The 17478-nt window shown below is 40.3% G+C and overlaps 2 protein-coding genes across 5 annotated transcripts in view; both read right to left on the minus strand.

Annotated features, from left to right (window-relative positions):
• Nucleotides 1–5377: 5377 nt before the first annotated feature.
• Nucleotides 5378–6052, minus strand: LOC125100250 (protein limb expression 1 homolog). The gene has a single exon (XM_047730288.1). The coding sequence runs from the start codon at nt 6050–6052 to the stop codon at nt 5726–5728; it is 327 nt and encodes a 108-aa protein (XP_047586244.1). The 3' UTR covers nt 5378–5725.
• LOC125100249 (protein limb expression 1 homolog) overlaps nt 5378–17478 on the minus strand; it is a 58765-nt gene continuing 46664 nt past the window's right edge. For all 4 annotated transcript variants that reach the window (XM_047730286.1, XM_047730284.1, XM_047730287.1 and 1 more), the window contains 2 exons: nt 8025–8100; nt 5378–6094 (listed from right to left, as the gene is read on the minus strand). In XM_047730286.1, the coding sequence (XP_047586242.1) occupies nt 6057–6094; nt 8025–8100 (114 nt within the window). In that variant the 3' untranslated portion in view covers nt 5378–6056. The remainder of the gene's footprint in view (nt 6095–8024; nt 8101–17478) is intronic.

A 17478-nucleotide genomic window follows, 5' to 3' on the forward strand; every position in this document is an offset into this window, starting at 1 on the left:
AAAGTCTTTGCCAAAGATGGCATTCTTGAGCATTGTCAGAGCATGTTACTAGTTTCCTGAGGTGACTAATTTTTTAAGAACACAACAGTTATTTGAGGTTATGAGTTCTATCTTTTTAAAAATAGAGTCCCGTTTTCCTTCTGTGGTCATACCTCCTGTAGAACATGAGAACACAAGAATTTCTATGTAGGGGAGCAGGAGGATGATTAGCACATAATACATGAATTTATTTCAGAGTGGAAGAACTCCTGAACTCTGTGAGACCTGACATTGGAGTGAGAGAGGCAGTGAGTGGGGAAAAAGTCAACTCTGTCACCAGTTTTAGATCTACTTTTTTCAGCAGCATTTTTTTTCACTTGAAGAGGCTCTTCCTCACATCAGTTTGGTGGTTTTTGTTTTTTTCTTTTTTGTCACTCGGAGGATTAAAAAAAAACCAAACAAACCAGAATAATATAGTGTGATTTTGCTCTGAAATGAGAAAGGTCCAATTTCTTTGGTTGCAAGGTATGTGATCCACTCAGATAAAAGTAAGAATTTTGTGCAGGGCGCTTGGGCCAGCAGCTCTTGTCATCCCTGCGTGGACTTCATACTTTCAGCTTCTCCTTGCTTCTCTGCCCTTTTTCTGCATCTGTTCTCTGCACCATTCAGCATCTCCTCTCTTCTACTCAGCAGCTTCCTCTACTGACTGATGGTTTCTTCTTCCTCATCACTTGTGCTTGCACAGACCACAGCTCTCGTGAAGGTGGCTCTTCCAACTTCCCCTCCCAACTCAACCTGGCAAAATCCTTTCATGTTTCTTAGTTCACATTCCTGGGGGAGAGACTGATCAGTCCAGTTTGGAGTTTCGAGCCAGGTTACCCAGAATCACTGGCTAATTATGGGGCAGCTGTGATCAGGATGGGGCAGTGTCATGTGGAGCCTAATGAGAACACCCAAGAAGCAGGAAGCCTTAGGACTGTGGGTGCATGGGACAGGTTCCATGGCTACCCTGTTCGGTGTAGTCCTCCTTTGTGTGTCTATGGCTTTCCTCACCAGCCCTGCTGAAAACAGTCTTCAGAGAAGCTTAGTAGCTGCCATTTGTAGGTCACACAAATATTCCTATTTCTCTGGTGATACCAACTGTTAGAAATTTTCAAAGAGTTTGTAAGAAGGCAGGAAAAGGTTACCTTTTCTTCAGTAAGTCAGCAAGTGGAAGAAATCATGATCAGAAGAAGCAACAAGTAATAGCAGTGGGTGGGGTGTTGGCAAGGTAATCTAGGGGAACAAAGAGAAAATAAAGAAACTGGAGAACCAGTTTGGGGCTGAGAAATACACCCCGGGAGGTTTTCAATACTATGCACTAGACCCAGACTACCCTTGTTCTACCTTCCCCTGCCTACTCACAACCTAGGGATGTATTAGATCCCATAGATCAATATTTGGGCTGCCCTACTGCTAGCCTAGTAGGAAAAGGCTAGTTCGGGAAACTTGCCCCCATTTATGACCTTGCTTTTATAGAAAAATGCACCCTCAGGGTTGAACAACTGACTTACAATGTATTTGTGGTGCATAATTGCCCCTACAAAGTGGGAACTGCTATAGTTAGCAATCTGGGGTTTTCACTTGCAAACCACTAAAGAATCCGTGCTTCTTGAGAAGCAGCTTCTGCTAGCCTTTCCCACAGCCTACTTTGTTCCAAGGTACAAAGTGTTACCAGGCTTTAGTCAGGTTTAGAGAAGTGACTTTAACGTGAGCTAAAAGAGATTTCCATGGTCTCTGGTAAAGGGATTAAAACTAAGTCCAAATGTTGTTAAGGCCAAAGTGATAAAAGACTGGGAGCTGCTCTTTTAGTAGAAAAAGGCAGCCATATCTCTTTGCCCCTTCTGTTTTTCTCCAGCTTCCAGAAAAGGTAGAGGGGCAACTTTCCCTTCTCTCCTTTATTCCTTTCTGCACTCTGCCCCCAAGAGGCTGGTTACGTCCGAAGGGGCAGGGCTGTGCTGCCCACTAAAGAATGTGTTAGGTAGCTTTAGGCCAAGAGCTCAAATTTAAGTCTGATCAGAAACACCTGGTAAAGTGTTGAATTATCCAGATCTTCTCCTGTAATTTGGTCAGCAGGTCTGGGTGTGGCCCAGGAACTTTTTATTTTTAAATGAGTAAACCAGATGATTCTGGTATGGATATTTTATGTATCATATTTGGGAAAGAAAGCCTAGATCCTGGGGCAGAACCTGGCCTGTACCGCTAAGATGCAGTGTGTGTGTGTGTGTGTGTGTGTGCATGTGCTTACCCTCTTTTAGCTCTGGGCTCCAGGAAAGCGTGCTTGGCTTACACCAGGTCATACCTCGCTCGAAGGAGCTCAACATTTGAATCGGGGCCAAGGCCAAATGGAGTAATAGCTCCCACTAGCTAGGCCAAGGACCTTCCTGGGTAGAAGTCATTCTCAAATCTTCTTGCATATTGAAACAACCTGGAGAGTGTTTAAAAAACACTGATGCCTGGGCCACGCTTCCAGAAAGTTTGATTTCATTGGTCTGAGTATAGTCTAGACATTTAGGATTTTTTAAAGCTCCTTAATTATTTCTGATGTGCAGCCAAAGTTAAGAACCACTGTGGCAGAGAAAGTGATTTTCATGTTCCTAAGAGCCCTGGCTAAAAATAATATTCACACTTTAACACCATAGACACCATAGAAGAAAACTTAATATTTGCCTTTCTACAATGGCAAAATGAAAAAGTATCAATAATATGTAAGTGATAATATCTTGAATAGTGTTTACTTGTAAAGTCAAGGATAATGAAAATATTCTTCATCTGGCTTCTTCCGTCCTTTGGCAAGAACGAAAGTCATGGCATGATACAACTCAAAATTCTCCTAAAGCATTTCAGAGATAAAGTCAACTACACCAATACTGCTAGCTCCAAAATTTTCCTCTAAAGAATCAGGGAAGTGTTAAATCTTATATGCTTCTTCCTCTTTTCCCTGAGACATAAATGATCAGATTCAAAGTTGATGTGGGTACAGCATTTCAAGAATATTTGTGATTTCTTCTTCTTCTTTTGTAGAAGTAAGTGAATGAATTTAAGAGAAAACATATCAGTGGACTATAGCTTTTGAACAAATGGACAACCAAATTCTGATCATTAGAGGAACGATGACTTCATTAAATCAGTGATATCTGATAGGTTCACAAACATTTAGTGACTAGTTTGCTTTCAACTGCTTTTTCATAACAATTTGGTGTATTTGGATTTTGTGAAATTAAACTGTCTCTTGTCAAGACACAATATGATTCTGTATGTAAGGATAATGACACTTATCTTAGAAATAGGCTACACGGGGCTATGTCTAAACTAGCTCAGATCCCTGCTGAAAAGTTTAATAAGAGATGGTTAAGTCTGTGCTGAAAATTAAGAGTTCTGAACTGAAGGTTCTTAGAGTAATCCATGGACTTTGGAAAGTCCACAAACTCTCTGAAATGTTTATGCAAATTTGAATGTATATACTGCACTCTATTTTCCTAGGAAGAGGTCCATGACTTTCACTGGATTCTCAAAGGGGTTGTCACCACAAAAGTTTAGGACCCAGAGCCCCATATATTTAAAATAGCGAATCCTCCACTGTAATCCTCCTCAGCACAGTGTATCACTGAGAACAAGATACAGAAAAGGAAAAGTAGTAATAATCGACTTTGCTTTTCAACCTGGCTCTTCTTGAGTCCGGAATTATGAATGTTTGAGTGATGTACTGACAGGTACTGATGATGTACCTTGTGTCTTAGTTGATATTAATTTGCTATAATGAGCATCAAAGGGCTCAGCAATGGCAAAGATTCTGACTTTTGTTTCTTTTGCTGTAGGTTCCATCCCATTCCAGGAAAAGTGGGCAGTTTTGTCCGGCTGGGAAAAACTGCCATTGGCCAAGGGGTGAGAACCTCTGTTGTTAGTTTACGGAATGGTGCAGTTTTTCTGATTGTAGGGCAGAGAATAAATTTACTATTTCCCAGCTGATTTCAGTTCCTGTATCTAATTAGATGGTGTCAGTTTGAGGCAGTCATTGTCAAAGTCTGCAAATGCTAGCAAAGATATACCTAGCTTTTCATACACCCGACATGGGAAATTATGGCTTTTTGAAATGTTAAAGAGTAATTACTTTACGAAAAAATTCCTTTAAATAGAAGGTTTCCTTAATTTTAAAATTTATTCAACTTACAAATATTAATCCTAATTCCTTTTGGAATTATAAGGGAATGCAGTTTTATTCTAGGTGACATTTAGCCTCATGATGGGGAGGAATGTGACATTTGTTAAAATAATATTTTAAAATTAAATTTATTTAATCTATATCGTATTACCTTCCCACATCAGAGTAGGGCAGACATGAAGCTAAATTCTCCCCTGGTATGAGAAATAGGATATATGAAATTAATTTTTTATTATCAAGGCTACTTCCAAAATACCATGATCAGTATACATAGTTTTCATGGGGACTTAAGTAGGGACAATCACATCTGCACGTATTTAGATACAAAGTTGAACTATCATGTTTCTGTAAATTTTAATGTAAATATAGTGGTTTTAGCCCTTCAGGAGAGTTAGTTTGCATTTGCCTAAAGGATGAAGAAAAAGAAACCTGTCTAATATGAAAAAACTCTGTTTTTATTTTGAACTTTGGGACTAAATGTAAGATAATAGTTTTCATGTTATAAATATGGAAATTCCTACAAATGTTTAAAATTTGCCACTGCCATTCTTAAATTTGAGTGACCAGAAAACTATTCAAAAATTGGTCTGTATTTGCTTTTGGTTTTCTAATCAATTAATTGACCCAAGCCATTTTCAAAGAGAGATGTCTAATTAAAACCTAAAAATGACACTCCATTGAGCAACTCATGGCTCACGTTCTTGAACAACAAAAAGACAGCTAAAGACTCCTCTCTAATGCATGAGAAACTAATCAAACGCAAGCACTGTTAAAAGCTAATGATTTTTTTAAAAAGCTTTAACCTTTAAAATGCCAGTAATTTTCTCCATTATAGACATATGACTGTGGTGGCAAAAATAAAAACAATCAAGTAATCTATCTGCAAATTAAAAATAAACATGACTAGCTCCAGGACTCATAAACATAGATATTAATTCTTCTTGAGGAATACAAGTAACGGTACTACTTTAGGTGACACCCCCATATGGAAGAGTGTAGATTTTAAAAATGATTATTACTGGCATTTTAAGCCAAATTAAATTTATCAAGTATTTTCATATTATTACCACTTTCAGATCTTTTGATTGTGGGATGTCCAGATGAAATCCCACTGTAATTGGGATTACACCTAGTAGAGTATAAGTATCTCTTAGCTTCTAAAGCTTAGGAAGAAACTCCAACCGGTGTATTTTTTTCTATATTGTTTATTTAATCCCAAGTTTTTAAAAAAATTGCTATCATGCTCCTTTCCCCAATGATGGCTGATGTTCTTTTGGGGGATGCTACACTGGCCCATTGTTATAACAACACATAGAATCTAGCAAGGCACATGTCACCAGGGCTTTAGGCTGAAGCCAAACCGGGAAAATATTTTTCCAACAAGCTTTCCTCCATCCTTCAGTAAGAGGCGGAAGTCTTGAAAGCATGATGGGAAAATTGCATCGATTGGGACGTTGGGTCCTGTAAGGGTCCTACTACTCTCAAATTCTGTGAATGGAATGGATGGGAAAAATTAGTACAGCCTTCAGGTAGTAGCTGTAGCTGCTAAAGCCTGGGATGGACCTCCTTCACTGAGCTTTCTAATGTTAGTCCGGCCTCTGCCAAGCTCGGGGCAGCGGGACTTGGCTTGCTAGTGGTAACCACAAAGGGCGTTAGGCTCAGCTGATCATCACTGGGTGAGGAGGTGTCAAGATCACTGTAGATCTGAGTCAGGGCTAAACTAAGGATTCTTTCTTTTCTTTGTAAACCGCAGTTCTGTCCCGCTTTCCTGGCTTCCTCCAACTCCCTCAGGGCCATCCGTAGCTCTTGAGAGAGGATTCCTGGTGACTCCTTCTCCTTCATGATCCAGTCCAGGGCCATGTGACTGCGCATCTTTTCATCTAGGGAATACTGGGAATAGTAGGAGATGACTTCCTGGGAGCCAAGAGACAAAGTCCAGAGTGTCAGTGAAGAGCAATAAAGGCACCTGTGCTCATGGCTTTTCCAACACCTCATTTTCCTTTGTCTCTGCCACCCCCCACATCCACATCCATAGGAGTTTTGCCAACAACCGAACCTCTTTGATGTTCACAAATGGAGGCCAAATCTCAAGGTACACTTCTTAAAGCAAATGAAGGGCTAAGCTGGTCAGGTAAAACAGTCACTGCAGGTTGACTCAAAACACTACCACCAAGAATGACCTCAATAATGTCCACAACAGAACTCTGACCTTGCTAGAAATGTCTTCCTTTGAAAATGCATTCCTTTATGCATGAATATTACTACTTCATTGATTCCTTGAACTCTTTTACCCAACATTTCTCTGTTAGCAACGTAGAGAGACAGAACAATTATATGGAAGGGTTAGGGCAGAATTTGGTTTAGTCACACCCATTGCAGAGAGCAGGAGGCTTTGAGTCAGGACAAGGCTTAGAAACCACGGAGGGTCAATTTCCTACTGCTGTTTTGTTAGCGTAAGGAAGATAGATGGCAGTCCAAATGGTTCACAGAAACTACAGAAAGAACTTTAAGAATGTACCGTGGAATGTAGGCATTATCATTATTGATATCATAATAATGTACATTGTCTGTTCTGTAAATTAGTTGAAATGAATCACTACTTGTCAATTCTCATGTGAGAAATCTGCCAATACATTGTAACATCATGTATAGGTTTAATGGATACACTTAAGAAGATCTCCTAGAGTGGATGCATTGCTTACTTTTATTTTCAAGAGCATATGGTATTTATTTATGACCTTAACAATTAAAAACAACCATGGAAAAGTGTTTATAACCAGCCCAGTGAATTTCAAAGACCTTTTATAAATCAAAGGAAAAGAACAAAAATAGCCCTAGCCATTGTCAACTACTCATTTCTTTTCCATCTTTGACATTTTGAAAGCCAGACTTTCTAACGAAAGAACAACTAAAAAACTCCTGGGGCTGCAGTGCATGGAAAACTTATATCCACCCACATCTAGCTGACTGGTAGAGGCTTTAATCCTCATACAAATTCCTGTTAGCAAATTCTCAAAAATAAACACTATCTTTCAAACTCCACTGGTGCAAAAAGGAAGGATGAATGTTGCAGGATAGAAGGTGAAAACTGTCAAAGATATAGGAGGGGATTTGCCCTTTGCCATTAAAAAAGGGTGGGAGGGTGCATCTCATAGGTAATGAAGAAATAGTGAGACCTTGTTTCTGAAAAATAAAGAAGAAACTTCCAGACCAAAAAATTGAGGTGACTGAATGCCAGCTTGTCCAACTTTATAATCATTTTTGTTGTCTCTGGGGACTTTTGGTGGGGGGTGAGAAAAATCTTCCCTGCTATAATCAACTTTAGTACTCTTTAGTGAGGTGTTTAGAAGTAGTACATTCTCAAATTTCTTTCTTTCTTTTTTTACTGTATTAATTATTTTTACTGTATAATCTATTTATTATTTACTTACTTACATATAATGTGTTATTTGCTTCAAGGGTACAGGTCTGTGAATCATTAGTCTCACACAATTCACAGCACTCACCATAGCACATAACTGCCTTGGAGAATAAAAGAGGGCACAAATTCTAAGGCAGGGCAGGTGCATAGAGGATTGAGCATTTGACTTAGAAAACCAAGTCTGTCTTAGTGATCCCTCTATTAGGCATTTAGTACAGGTATCTAAATTAGTCCTATGTGTAGGCAACATTCTCCTTCGTGTGCATATTTGATCAGTCCCTTGACTCAAATGGACTGTTATATATATATTTTTTCATATATCCTCTGCCCTTAATAGATAAAGTATCAGATTTAAACAGAGAAAAATCCAAATAAGGGAAATCTAGGAAGATGACAAACCCATTCTTGACTGGAAAACCTCACCTGTCGGGACACTTTGTTTAACGAAGGCTTTTAAGCTTCCATTCCAGTGCAATAGTTGGAAAATGGTCATCAGCTCCTACAAAACCCCAAACACCTGTCATTACTCTCAAAGCAGAAATGTGAAGAAAGTGTGGTTTCACTTCCTTGTGGAGCATAAAGAATAACACGGAAGACATTGGGAGATGGAGAGGAGAAGTGAGTTGGGGGAAATCGGAGGGGAGACAAAGCATGAGAGACTGTGGACTCTGAGAAACAAACTGAGGGTTTTGGAGGGGAGAAGGGTGGGGGGTTGGGTGAGCCAATGGTGGGTATTAAGAAGGGCACCTATTGCATGGAGCACTGGGTGTGGTGCATGAATTATGGATCACTGAAAAAAATTAAAATTAAATTAAAAAAAAAAAAGAAAGTGTGAAAGCTGGGTAGGGCATAACTCTGATTCCCAGCTATCTCAGGAAACAGAATATACAATATCATTGGAATACTTAGAGACCTTTCAACAACCAGAGTCCCCAGACCTCTGGAGCATTCTCCTTCCTTCCTCTGTTATATCCATATTTGCACAATAAAATGACTACGTAGTTGACAAATATCTTTCAACATTAAAAGTACATATGCTTGGAGTCCCTGGGTGGCTCAGTTGGTTAAGCGTCGGGCTCTTGATTTAGCTCAGGTCCTTGACCTCATGGTTGTGAGATGGGAGCCCTGCATCGAGCTTAGACTGGGTTTGGAGCCTGCTTAAGATTCTCTCTCTTTCTTGGGGCACCTGGGTGGCTCAGTTGGTTAAGCAACTGCCTTCGGCTCAGGTCATGATCCTGGAGTCCTGGGATCGAGTCCCGCATCGGCTCCCTGCTTGGTGGGGAGTCTGCTTCTCCCTCTGACCCTCCCCCTTCTCATACTCTCTCTCTCTCAAATAAATAAATAAAATCTTTAAAAAAAATTATCTCTCTTCCTTCTTTTCCTCTGCCTCTCCCATTAGCTCTCCAAAAATAAAAATAAAAATAAATAACAATACATATGCTCAAACAATTCAACCCCCAGAAGTTATCTAAATATATCAGCACATCTCAGAATAATGTGTAGGTAAAATTTTTCATTGTACTGTTTTTTAAAATTGCCTGAGGTGAAAATATTTTAAGTGCTTATTTTTATTTTTTAAGGATTTATTTAAATAGCGAATCCTCCACTGTAATCCTCCTCAGCACAGTGTATCACTGAGAGCAAGATACAGAAAAGGAAAAGTAGTAATAATCGACTTGCTTTTCAACCTGGCTCTTCTTGAGTCCGGAATTATGAATGTTTGAGTGATGTACTGACAGGTACTGATTGATGTACCTTGTGTCTTAGCTGACATTAATTTGCTATAAATAAGCATCAAAGGGCTCAGCAATGGCAAGATTCTGACTTTTGTTTCTTTTGCTGTAGGTTCCATGCCATTCCAGGAAGAGTGGGCAGTTTTGTCCGGCTGGGAAAAACTGCCATTGGCCAAGGGGTGAGAACCTCTGTTGTTAGTTTACGGAATGGTGCAGTTTTCTGATTGTAGGGCAGAGAATACATTTACTATTTTCCCAGCTGATTTCGGTTCCTGCATCTAATTAGATGGTGTCAGCTTGAGGTGGACATCATCAAAACATTTTTTTAGGGGTGCCTAGGTTCCTCAGTTGGTTAAGCATCTGCCATTAGTTCAGATCTTGATCCCAGGGTCCTGGGATCAAGCCCCACATCAGGCTCCCTTTCTCAGTGGGGAGTCTACTCCCCCCAACCCCCCGCTCATGCTCTCTCTCTCAATAAATAAAATCTTAAAGAAAATTTTTAAAGATTATTCATTAGAGAGAGAATGTATGTGAGTGGGGGGAGGGGCAGAGGAAGAGAATCTTCAAGCTGACTCTGGGGTGAGCACAAAGCCCAAGGTAGGTTTCCATCTCACCACCATGAGATCATGAACTGATCTGAAAACTGACTCAGATGCTTAGCTGACTGAGTCATCCAGGCACTCCTCACATGCTCATTTTTTTTTAAAGGATTTTATTTATTTATTTGACAGAGAGAGAGAGATCACAAGTATGCAGAGAGGCAGGCAGAGAGAGAGGGGAAGCAGGCTCCCCACCCAGCAGAGAGACCGACGTGGGGCTCGATCCCAGGACCCTGAGATCATGACATGAGCCAAAGGCAGAAAGCTCAACCCACTGAGCCACCCAGCCTCCTCTAAATGCTCACTTTTTAAGGAATAGTTTTAAAAGAATGATACTGAAGAGTAGCAGAATTTGCTGCCCCCAAAATATGAGTTCCAGGACATGCCACCCCAAAACACGCCACTTTGTTATATTCATTTTAAGCTGCAAGCACTTGAAAAACAGCAATGGAAAGAAAGGCTTTCTCTGAACTCCCCTTATCTGCCTAAAGACACATCCTCCAGAAGGAACCCAATTATGATAAATCCCCCCCTGAGCCATTTCATCAACTGGAGAAGATTGACTCTTACACAAAGAAGACACAGACTAACATACCTCCCAGCTATTCTTCTAAGGGGCCATTCATTTCTTAAGAATCATTTACTATCTCCTAAGAGGCCTACATCCCCCTCCTCTTTCCCTATTAAGATGGTATTTGATCCTAAATTCCAAGCCACCTCAGGATGTACACATTAAGTATGTGTGTTTAAAAAAAAAAAAAAAACAAACTTCTGTTTTTCTCTTATTAATCTTTTATTACAGGGGTCTCACCTAAGAACTCAGAAGGGTAGAGAAAAAATTATTTTTCCTCCCCTACAATGAAGTCATACCACTGAATACTTTCATTCATAGAGAATGGATGAGAAGGCCCTCCCAGTTCCTTTTTTTTTTTTAAGATTGATTTATTTATTCATCAGAGAAAGAGTACAAGCAGAGGGTGTGGCAGGCAGTGGGAGAAGTGGCTCCCCACTAAGCAAGAACTGATCCTGATGCAGGCCTGGATCCCAAGACCCTGGGATCATGACCTGAGCTGAAGGCAGATGCTTAACCAACTGAGCCACCCAGGCATCCCCCCTAGGATCTAATATAAAGAATCTCTATGATGTGGTGTTAAAAGAAAAGCAAGGTGCACACCATATATACTGTGTACTAGTATTTGATTTAAAAAGAGTATAAAATACCTATGAATATTTGCTTGTAAATGCCTATGAGAGTTCTGGCAAGATACAAAAGAACTGGATAACATAGTTGTTTCTGGGGTAGAAACAGGAATGCCTGGGGCAGAAGTACAAGGGAGACCACTGACTGACATTCTTTTGTACCTTTTGAGTTTTGAATCATGTGACAATATATATTAAAGAAAGCCACTTAAAGTTTTAAAAATTTTGGTCAAGAATATAGATATAATGGACAAACTAAAGAAACTGTAAAATACTCCTATGTGTATAAATTCATTCAAGAAAATGCCTGAAAATATGGATAATCAAGTAGAATTGACATTAAAACCAATCCTTAGTTTCCACACCCAATGGCCGCTGTTGAGCACAGCATTAAGATTCTGTCAGCATCCTTTTCCTTCATGATATCAAGGGCAACCTAAACTGTATAAACTCTGAAGACTTTATTTTCCTAATGTGATTATAAGTAGCAGTCTTCAATTGAAAGCTATCTGCATTTTTCTTTTTTGGTGAAGAGACATATATTGTGTATTGACAGCACAAACCACATACACTCAACACAATTCAGGAAATTAAGGAAATTTTTGGTTATGACACTAGTTATGAAACTTAACATTTAGACAGTTGTCCTACTGACCATTCAAAAAAAGCTGATTTTTATGTCTTTACCGCTGCCTGCTTACCAAAAATCTTCAATTATGAAAATGAGGAGACCAAAGGCATTCTAAGATTTCAGACATCTTAAAATTATTAGGTAAATTTTAAATGATAAGATATTCAGAAGAGCAAATATCCACTATTCTTATGTCTGAAATAGCCAGTATACTGTAATGGGTTTTTTGTCTTCTTTTCAGTTGGGGACTTTGTCTATATTTTACTATACAGTAAGCACTCGAAGAGCCCATAGAGACCTCAGTAAAAGCAAAACCATGTGTTTCCATTAATTAAAATGCGACATGGATACAGGGGAATTACTCCTCCCGCCCCAACTGCCACCATCTGCCAAGGGTCCCGGGCCTACAGCTGAGGGAAGCCGCCTCTCTCGGGCCCTCTCTCCTCCACCTCTCCCTGCCCCATCCAGATTTGCACTCTGTCACTTCACAATGATAATCTGGAATTGCGAGTGCGGTTAGTTCTACGGCCAAATCTCACATAATCTGCTTCTCACCCTGTGCTTCTCATTAAAGTAACCTCAGTGACTGAGGAGGGTAAATCTGTGCTGCCTTTCCTACTGTATCTTTAATCTTCTCACTAAAGACTTTGTAGCCGTAAATATGAAAAGGAACACTTTTTATGTCCTGATAGGGACAGTCTCTGTGGTGTTATAGAATGGCCACTATTTCCAAATAAGACAGTTCTTTTTGTTTAATGTTTTAAGACTCCATTTGAATTTTGCATTGTATTATATATGTCCATTTTTTAGAATAATAAATATCACCTCCAGTCCTCCACCTTCCCCCCCAACCCAAGTTTATAATGATTAAACTCTGTATAACCCAGAAACATAGTAACATATGCAACATATGCCTTAGTAACATAATCTTCCTCCAATGTCTTCTAAGATCTCATTCTTATCTATATACTAACCATTGCCCCTCTTCCAGACAAACTCCCATCATTCCACCCATCAAGGCTCCGAAGACTTTAGGACCCACAATTCTGCTGTGAACAGAGCCAGAAACCATTCTCTTGTCCCTTGGCAACGTACGTCTCTCAAAAACTTCCCCACAGAGACTTGAACTGTTTTTAACTGCAGGAGAGTCATCCCCATACCCCTTCTGGTTTGTCTAAATTTCTATTCCAGCCCCAAGGAGTTTTTGTTGTAACATAACTGCCTCTTTCTCAGTGTTGTTCTCATTCTAAAATCCCACAGGGAAAATCACCTTCTTTCTGCCTTTGTACATTATGTCCCTCCTCTGTAGAGATACTAATCTTACCATCACTATGTAACATATATGGAAATATTGCCACATTCTTCGTGTCCCACCTCTTTTATTTCCCCCCCTCATAAGACCAAATTCACTATCCTCAGATCTTCCCGAAGCTGTATGAGCCCAGGAAATCCTTGTATGCCCTCATGGATTCCATCAGAAATCCTTGCGTTATAATAGACTGGCAAGAAGGGAGCTGTGGACTTCAGTAAGGACTTCCTAGTTTCACCAGGATTCCTTGTTGCCTGGTTTTCACAGTTTTTCACTGTTTTTTCTGTCAAAGCCTTATCACTTTAAAGGAAATCTGGTTGGTGAGCTATCTGTCCCGCTCCTCATGCAAGTCCTTTGGCCTGTGCTATTTGTTATGTGGCTGATCTAGAACCCCGAGGAATTAGGGTAGGCTGACAGATAAACAAGAAGCTGGCATATAGGTGGGTTGGGACTACAGTGAGGAGAGTGAAGCAAGATCTAAGGTGATCATGAAAGTTCAGGGTCTTTTATTTAAAATTCTGTCTTAGGAGCACATGGGTATCTCAGTCCGTTAAACATCTGCCTTTGACTCAGGTCATGATCTCGGCGTCCTGGGATCAAGCCCCATGTCAGGCTCCCTGCTCAGTGCGGAGCCTGCTTCTCTCTTTCCCTCTGCCCCTACACCCTACTCTCTCTCTCTCGCTTAAGTAAATAAAATCTTTAAAAAATATTCTGTCTTTATTTAAAATTTTGATTTTTTGTTTGTTATGAATTTTACACATTCATTTTGAGTTTTTAAAATAGTGCATTATAATATTGTCTTGATCACTGAGTTTTTTGACACTCCTTTAAATTTTGTGCCTGGGGTGAAGGCCTAACTCTTCTTACCCTAGTCTGGTCCCTTCTGGTGAGTCTCTCTCAGGGACAATGCCGGCGTCATGAGCTTGTGGTGTGGGCAGTCACACCGGACCCCAGCTTGATTTCATGCTCCGCTGACTTGAAATTCTTAGTAATTTTTCACAAAAGGCCCTGGATTTTCACTTTGTATGGGCCCCTAGAATGATGTGGCCAGTCCCGACCAGTAAGGTAAATTTGAAATCAAATGGAGAAGAAAGCTCTGTGATTTCTGCAAGTTGCAGCTTTCATTTTACAGCTTTATTTGTCATTCATTCCGTTTAAACCACCAACAGCTGGGCTCTGTCCTCACAGTGCTTCCTGGTGTTGCCTCCTATCAGGAGCAATGTTTGCCTTTTCAGCTACTTCATGGGGAGAAAATGCACTATGCTTCTCTCTGGAACTTTGTCTGGGAGACTCGCTTGGTTCTGTGATTCATCAGAAATAAGAAAAACAAACACTGTAAATGGAGAACTTGAAAAACAGGTGGGCACCATCTCCCCACCCAAGAGAATGGATTTAAGAGGAAATTTGTTTATGGGATGAGGTTTTAAAAGGCGACCTGGAGAATTTAGCAAAGATGTAAATAAACAACTCGTTCTTGGACTGCATTAGGCTTCAGAATAAATATATTAACCAGCTTCAGTCAAAGTCCGTCTCAAATCTGACCTTGACAAGACCCAGTGGCTAGTGCTGTCGCCATCCCTCCCCCCAAATACCAGGCAGTTTTCTGTATGGCAAGGCTATTCCGCTTCCCTCCCACGAAGTAAAGGTAAGCAGAAGCCTATCATGTTTCCTCTGAGTGCTGCCTCCTTGACAGCCTCCCTGGAAAGCCTGCAGGCAGTCAGGAGACACCAGCCTTGTTTTTATACAGGATAGTCTTCTGTAGCTAGATACAGACACACATCCATTACCCACCAGGGCACTGAAGTGCTGTGTTGGCTACAAACAGCCCGGATCTGTGGTCAATTTCCATTACGTGCAGAAACAAGCTGATGTATTTAACCCAGGCCACCAAGGAATGTGCTGGACCCAGCAGGCAACCTCAAACTGGCGGAAGGAAAAGGGATGTGCTCCATGGCCCTCCTCCTGGGTTGCCAGCATCCCTACTGGGGGACCGAGTTTGGATTTTTCCTGCCCTCACATCTTCCTCTTCCTGTGTCCCCCATCCTGCTCCCAGCCTCTTTTATGAGAATTTATGAAGCATTTCCACAGTTTGATTCAAGTTATTATTTCATGTATTTAAGTAACTTACTACATAGACCACACAGAAAACATATAGCCCATTGCAGGGTGATTAAGAATTACCAAAAGGTGGTTGAGTACAGCCATTCATAGTACTTGGACAAAATTTTAATAATTTTTAAATAATCTTACCTTCTCCATATTTGGGAGACTAATTTGACTGCATTCAAAACTCATTCTTAATTTTCTGAAAATAGCTACTTAATCACATATAAGTTACTATGTACCAGGGCAGGCAACATTCATTTTATAATAAGAGATGTAAAATATTCTTTTGTTGGGATTGAGAGGGGAGGAATTAAGATAAATGGGGTTCTTCCTTGGGGAAATTACTATACTAGATGCTATGTTTTATATGTTATGTCAATTCCACAAATATCCTACACAATGGGCATTATGATTCTTATATTATAGATGAGAAAACTGAGTCTCAGATAATTATGTGCGCAGGCAGAAAGTGGTAGAGCAGGTTTCACACACAGTTCTGTTCAGTTTGTAAAAATTCTCTTGTGTTACGGTCCTCCCTTTTGTTTTTTACTCTCCTCGACCTTAGATCATTATGGGGGAAAAAGCATGGTCCCTTTATAGTTCCACCCTTTTATTCAAAAAGAGGCCTGAAATGTTTGCAGGGAGTTGCCTTGTCCTCATTTGAAACCTTTAAGTTAGATCAAGTTGTCAAGGGAATCCATCCGGTAGTATGGCATTTCAAGTGAAGCGGTCCTTCTTCAGAAGTATGTATAATAACAGTTGTCCGTCTTCACTGAGTGCTTACCATATGCCAGGAACTGTTCTGGACTCTTTCAATTATTGTCCCATTTAATGCTCACATGGGCACTAGTACTATTAGTCTCCCTAATAGACATATAATGAGGAAACAGATTTAGAGGTGAAAAGTTGACCTGAGCCAAGCTAAACTGGACCAGCCCACTTCAGCCACTGAGCTCAGAATCAACGTCTGTCTATTCCAGAGGGTAGGATTTAGGGATACCTAGTGTCTTCAAACCCAAGGCAATCAACATCAAAATTCTGTGAAACCACTGCCACTTAAAACAAACTGGATGACCAAATGAAGAGAGAGTATTTTGCTTCAGCTAAACATGGGGACTAATAACAAAAATACTGATTTTTTAATAAATGGGCAGGAGGTACGTATCCGCCTGCAAAGTGACTATGCCACTGTAGTCCAGAAACAGTCTGAAAGGTATTTGAAAGCTAGTGCTTTCAGGGCGCAGATGAAACACTGTTGTTTTACACTATGATGAATATTTTGGTCCATAAAACTTGTATCTCTGATTGTTTCTGGGACTCTAACCTAAAGCAATAGAAATACTGGGGGCACAATCTCTTCATTATAACACCGTGTATTGATTCCTACTAGCATTACATAAATGTGGCTATTCAACATTCAAGGTTAGTATTGTAGAGGGCACACATTTCATGCCCAATCACTACTGAATTTTCATCTGCCCAGCCCATAAAAGATAAGAGTTGGGGGTGTGAGCTGAGAAATCAGACTGTGTGGGTCCTTGTTCTGCAATTGACTAAGCTATACAGCACTCCTTCCTACAACGATGACTTGGGGATCGTACTCACATTTGTCATGAGTGTTAAACTACATTTGTTAAATGCTTAGTACAGTGAGCACAGTGTCAGAGAAAGTAAGCATCCAATCAGTGTTGGCTACTATTATTCTTATTGTTAATGTATTCAGGCAGTTATTTAATTTGCAAATAATAGGTGGTATGTTCCTCAGCTCTATTACCGCTTGTCAGTAGTGGATGAAACAGGATTACAGTTTGCTGAATGTTTTGATCTAGTTAACAACGGGTGGTGGCTGATCTTGTTTAATGGAAATACCAGAACTGAGGGGGGGGGCATTGTTAATGTATAGTACAGACAACTACGTCTAGGACTTCGGAAAATTAAGAACCAAATGGTCACAACCAACACTTCAAACTGTTCAACTGGCTTAAAAGGGAACTTTGCACTGAAAAGCTGGTGAAATGTTGCAGGTCAGAGGGTGGGGTTCCCCAGCTGTTTCGTAGACGTAAGTGCTTTACTCTGCTTCAAGAAAGCAAAGACTTTGCCTTGCTGCTTGTTGTTTTAGCCTCCTGAGGGGTGGCTAAGACAGAGCTACCATGCTGAAGTCAAAGAGGGTTAAATTAAAATGACCCAAACAACAACAACAAAAGACTAGATTTTGGGGACGGGAGATGTTAACGATAAGAATGGCATTATCCCGGGTTTCTGGATTGGGTAACGAAATAACCACGAAGCAGGAAGTCAG

Source organism: Lutra lutra, chromosome 5 (assembly GCF_902655055.1).
Source record: "Lutra lutra chromosome 5, mLutLut1.2, whole genome shotgun sequence".
NCBI lineage: Eukaryota > Metazoa > Chordata > Mammalia > Carnivora > Mustelidae > Lutra > Lutra lutra.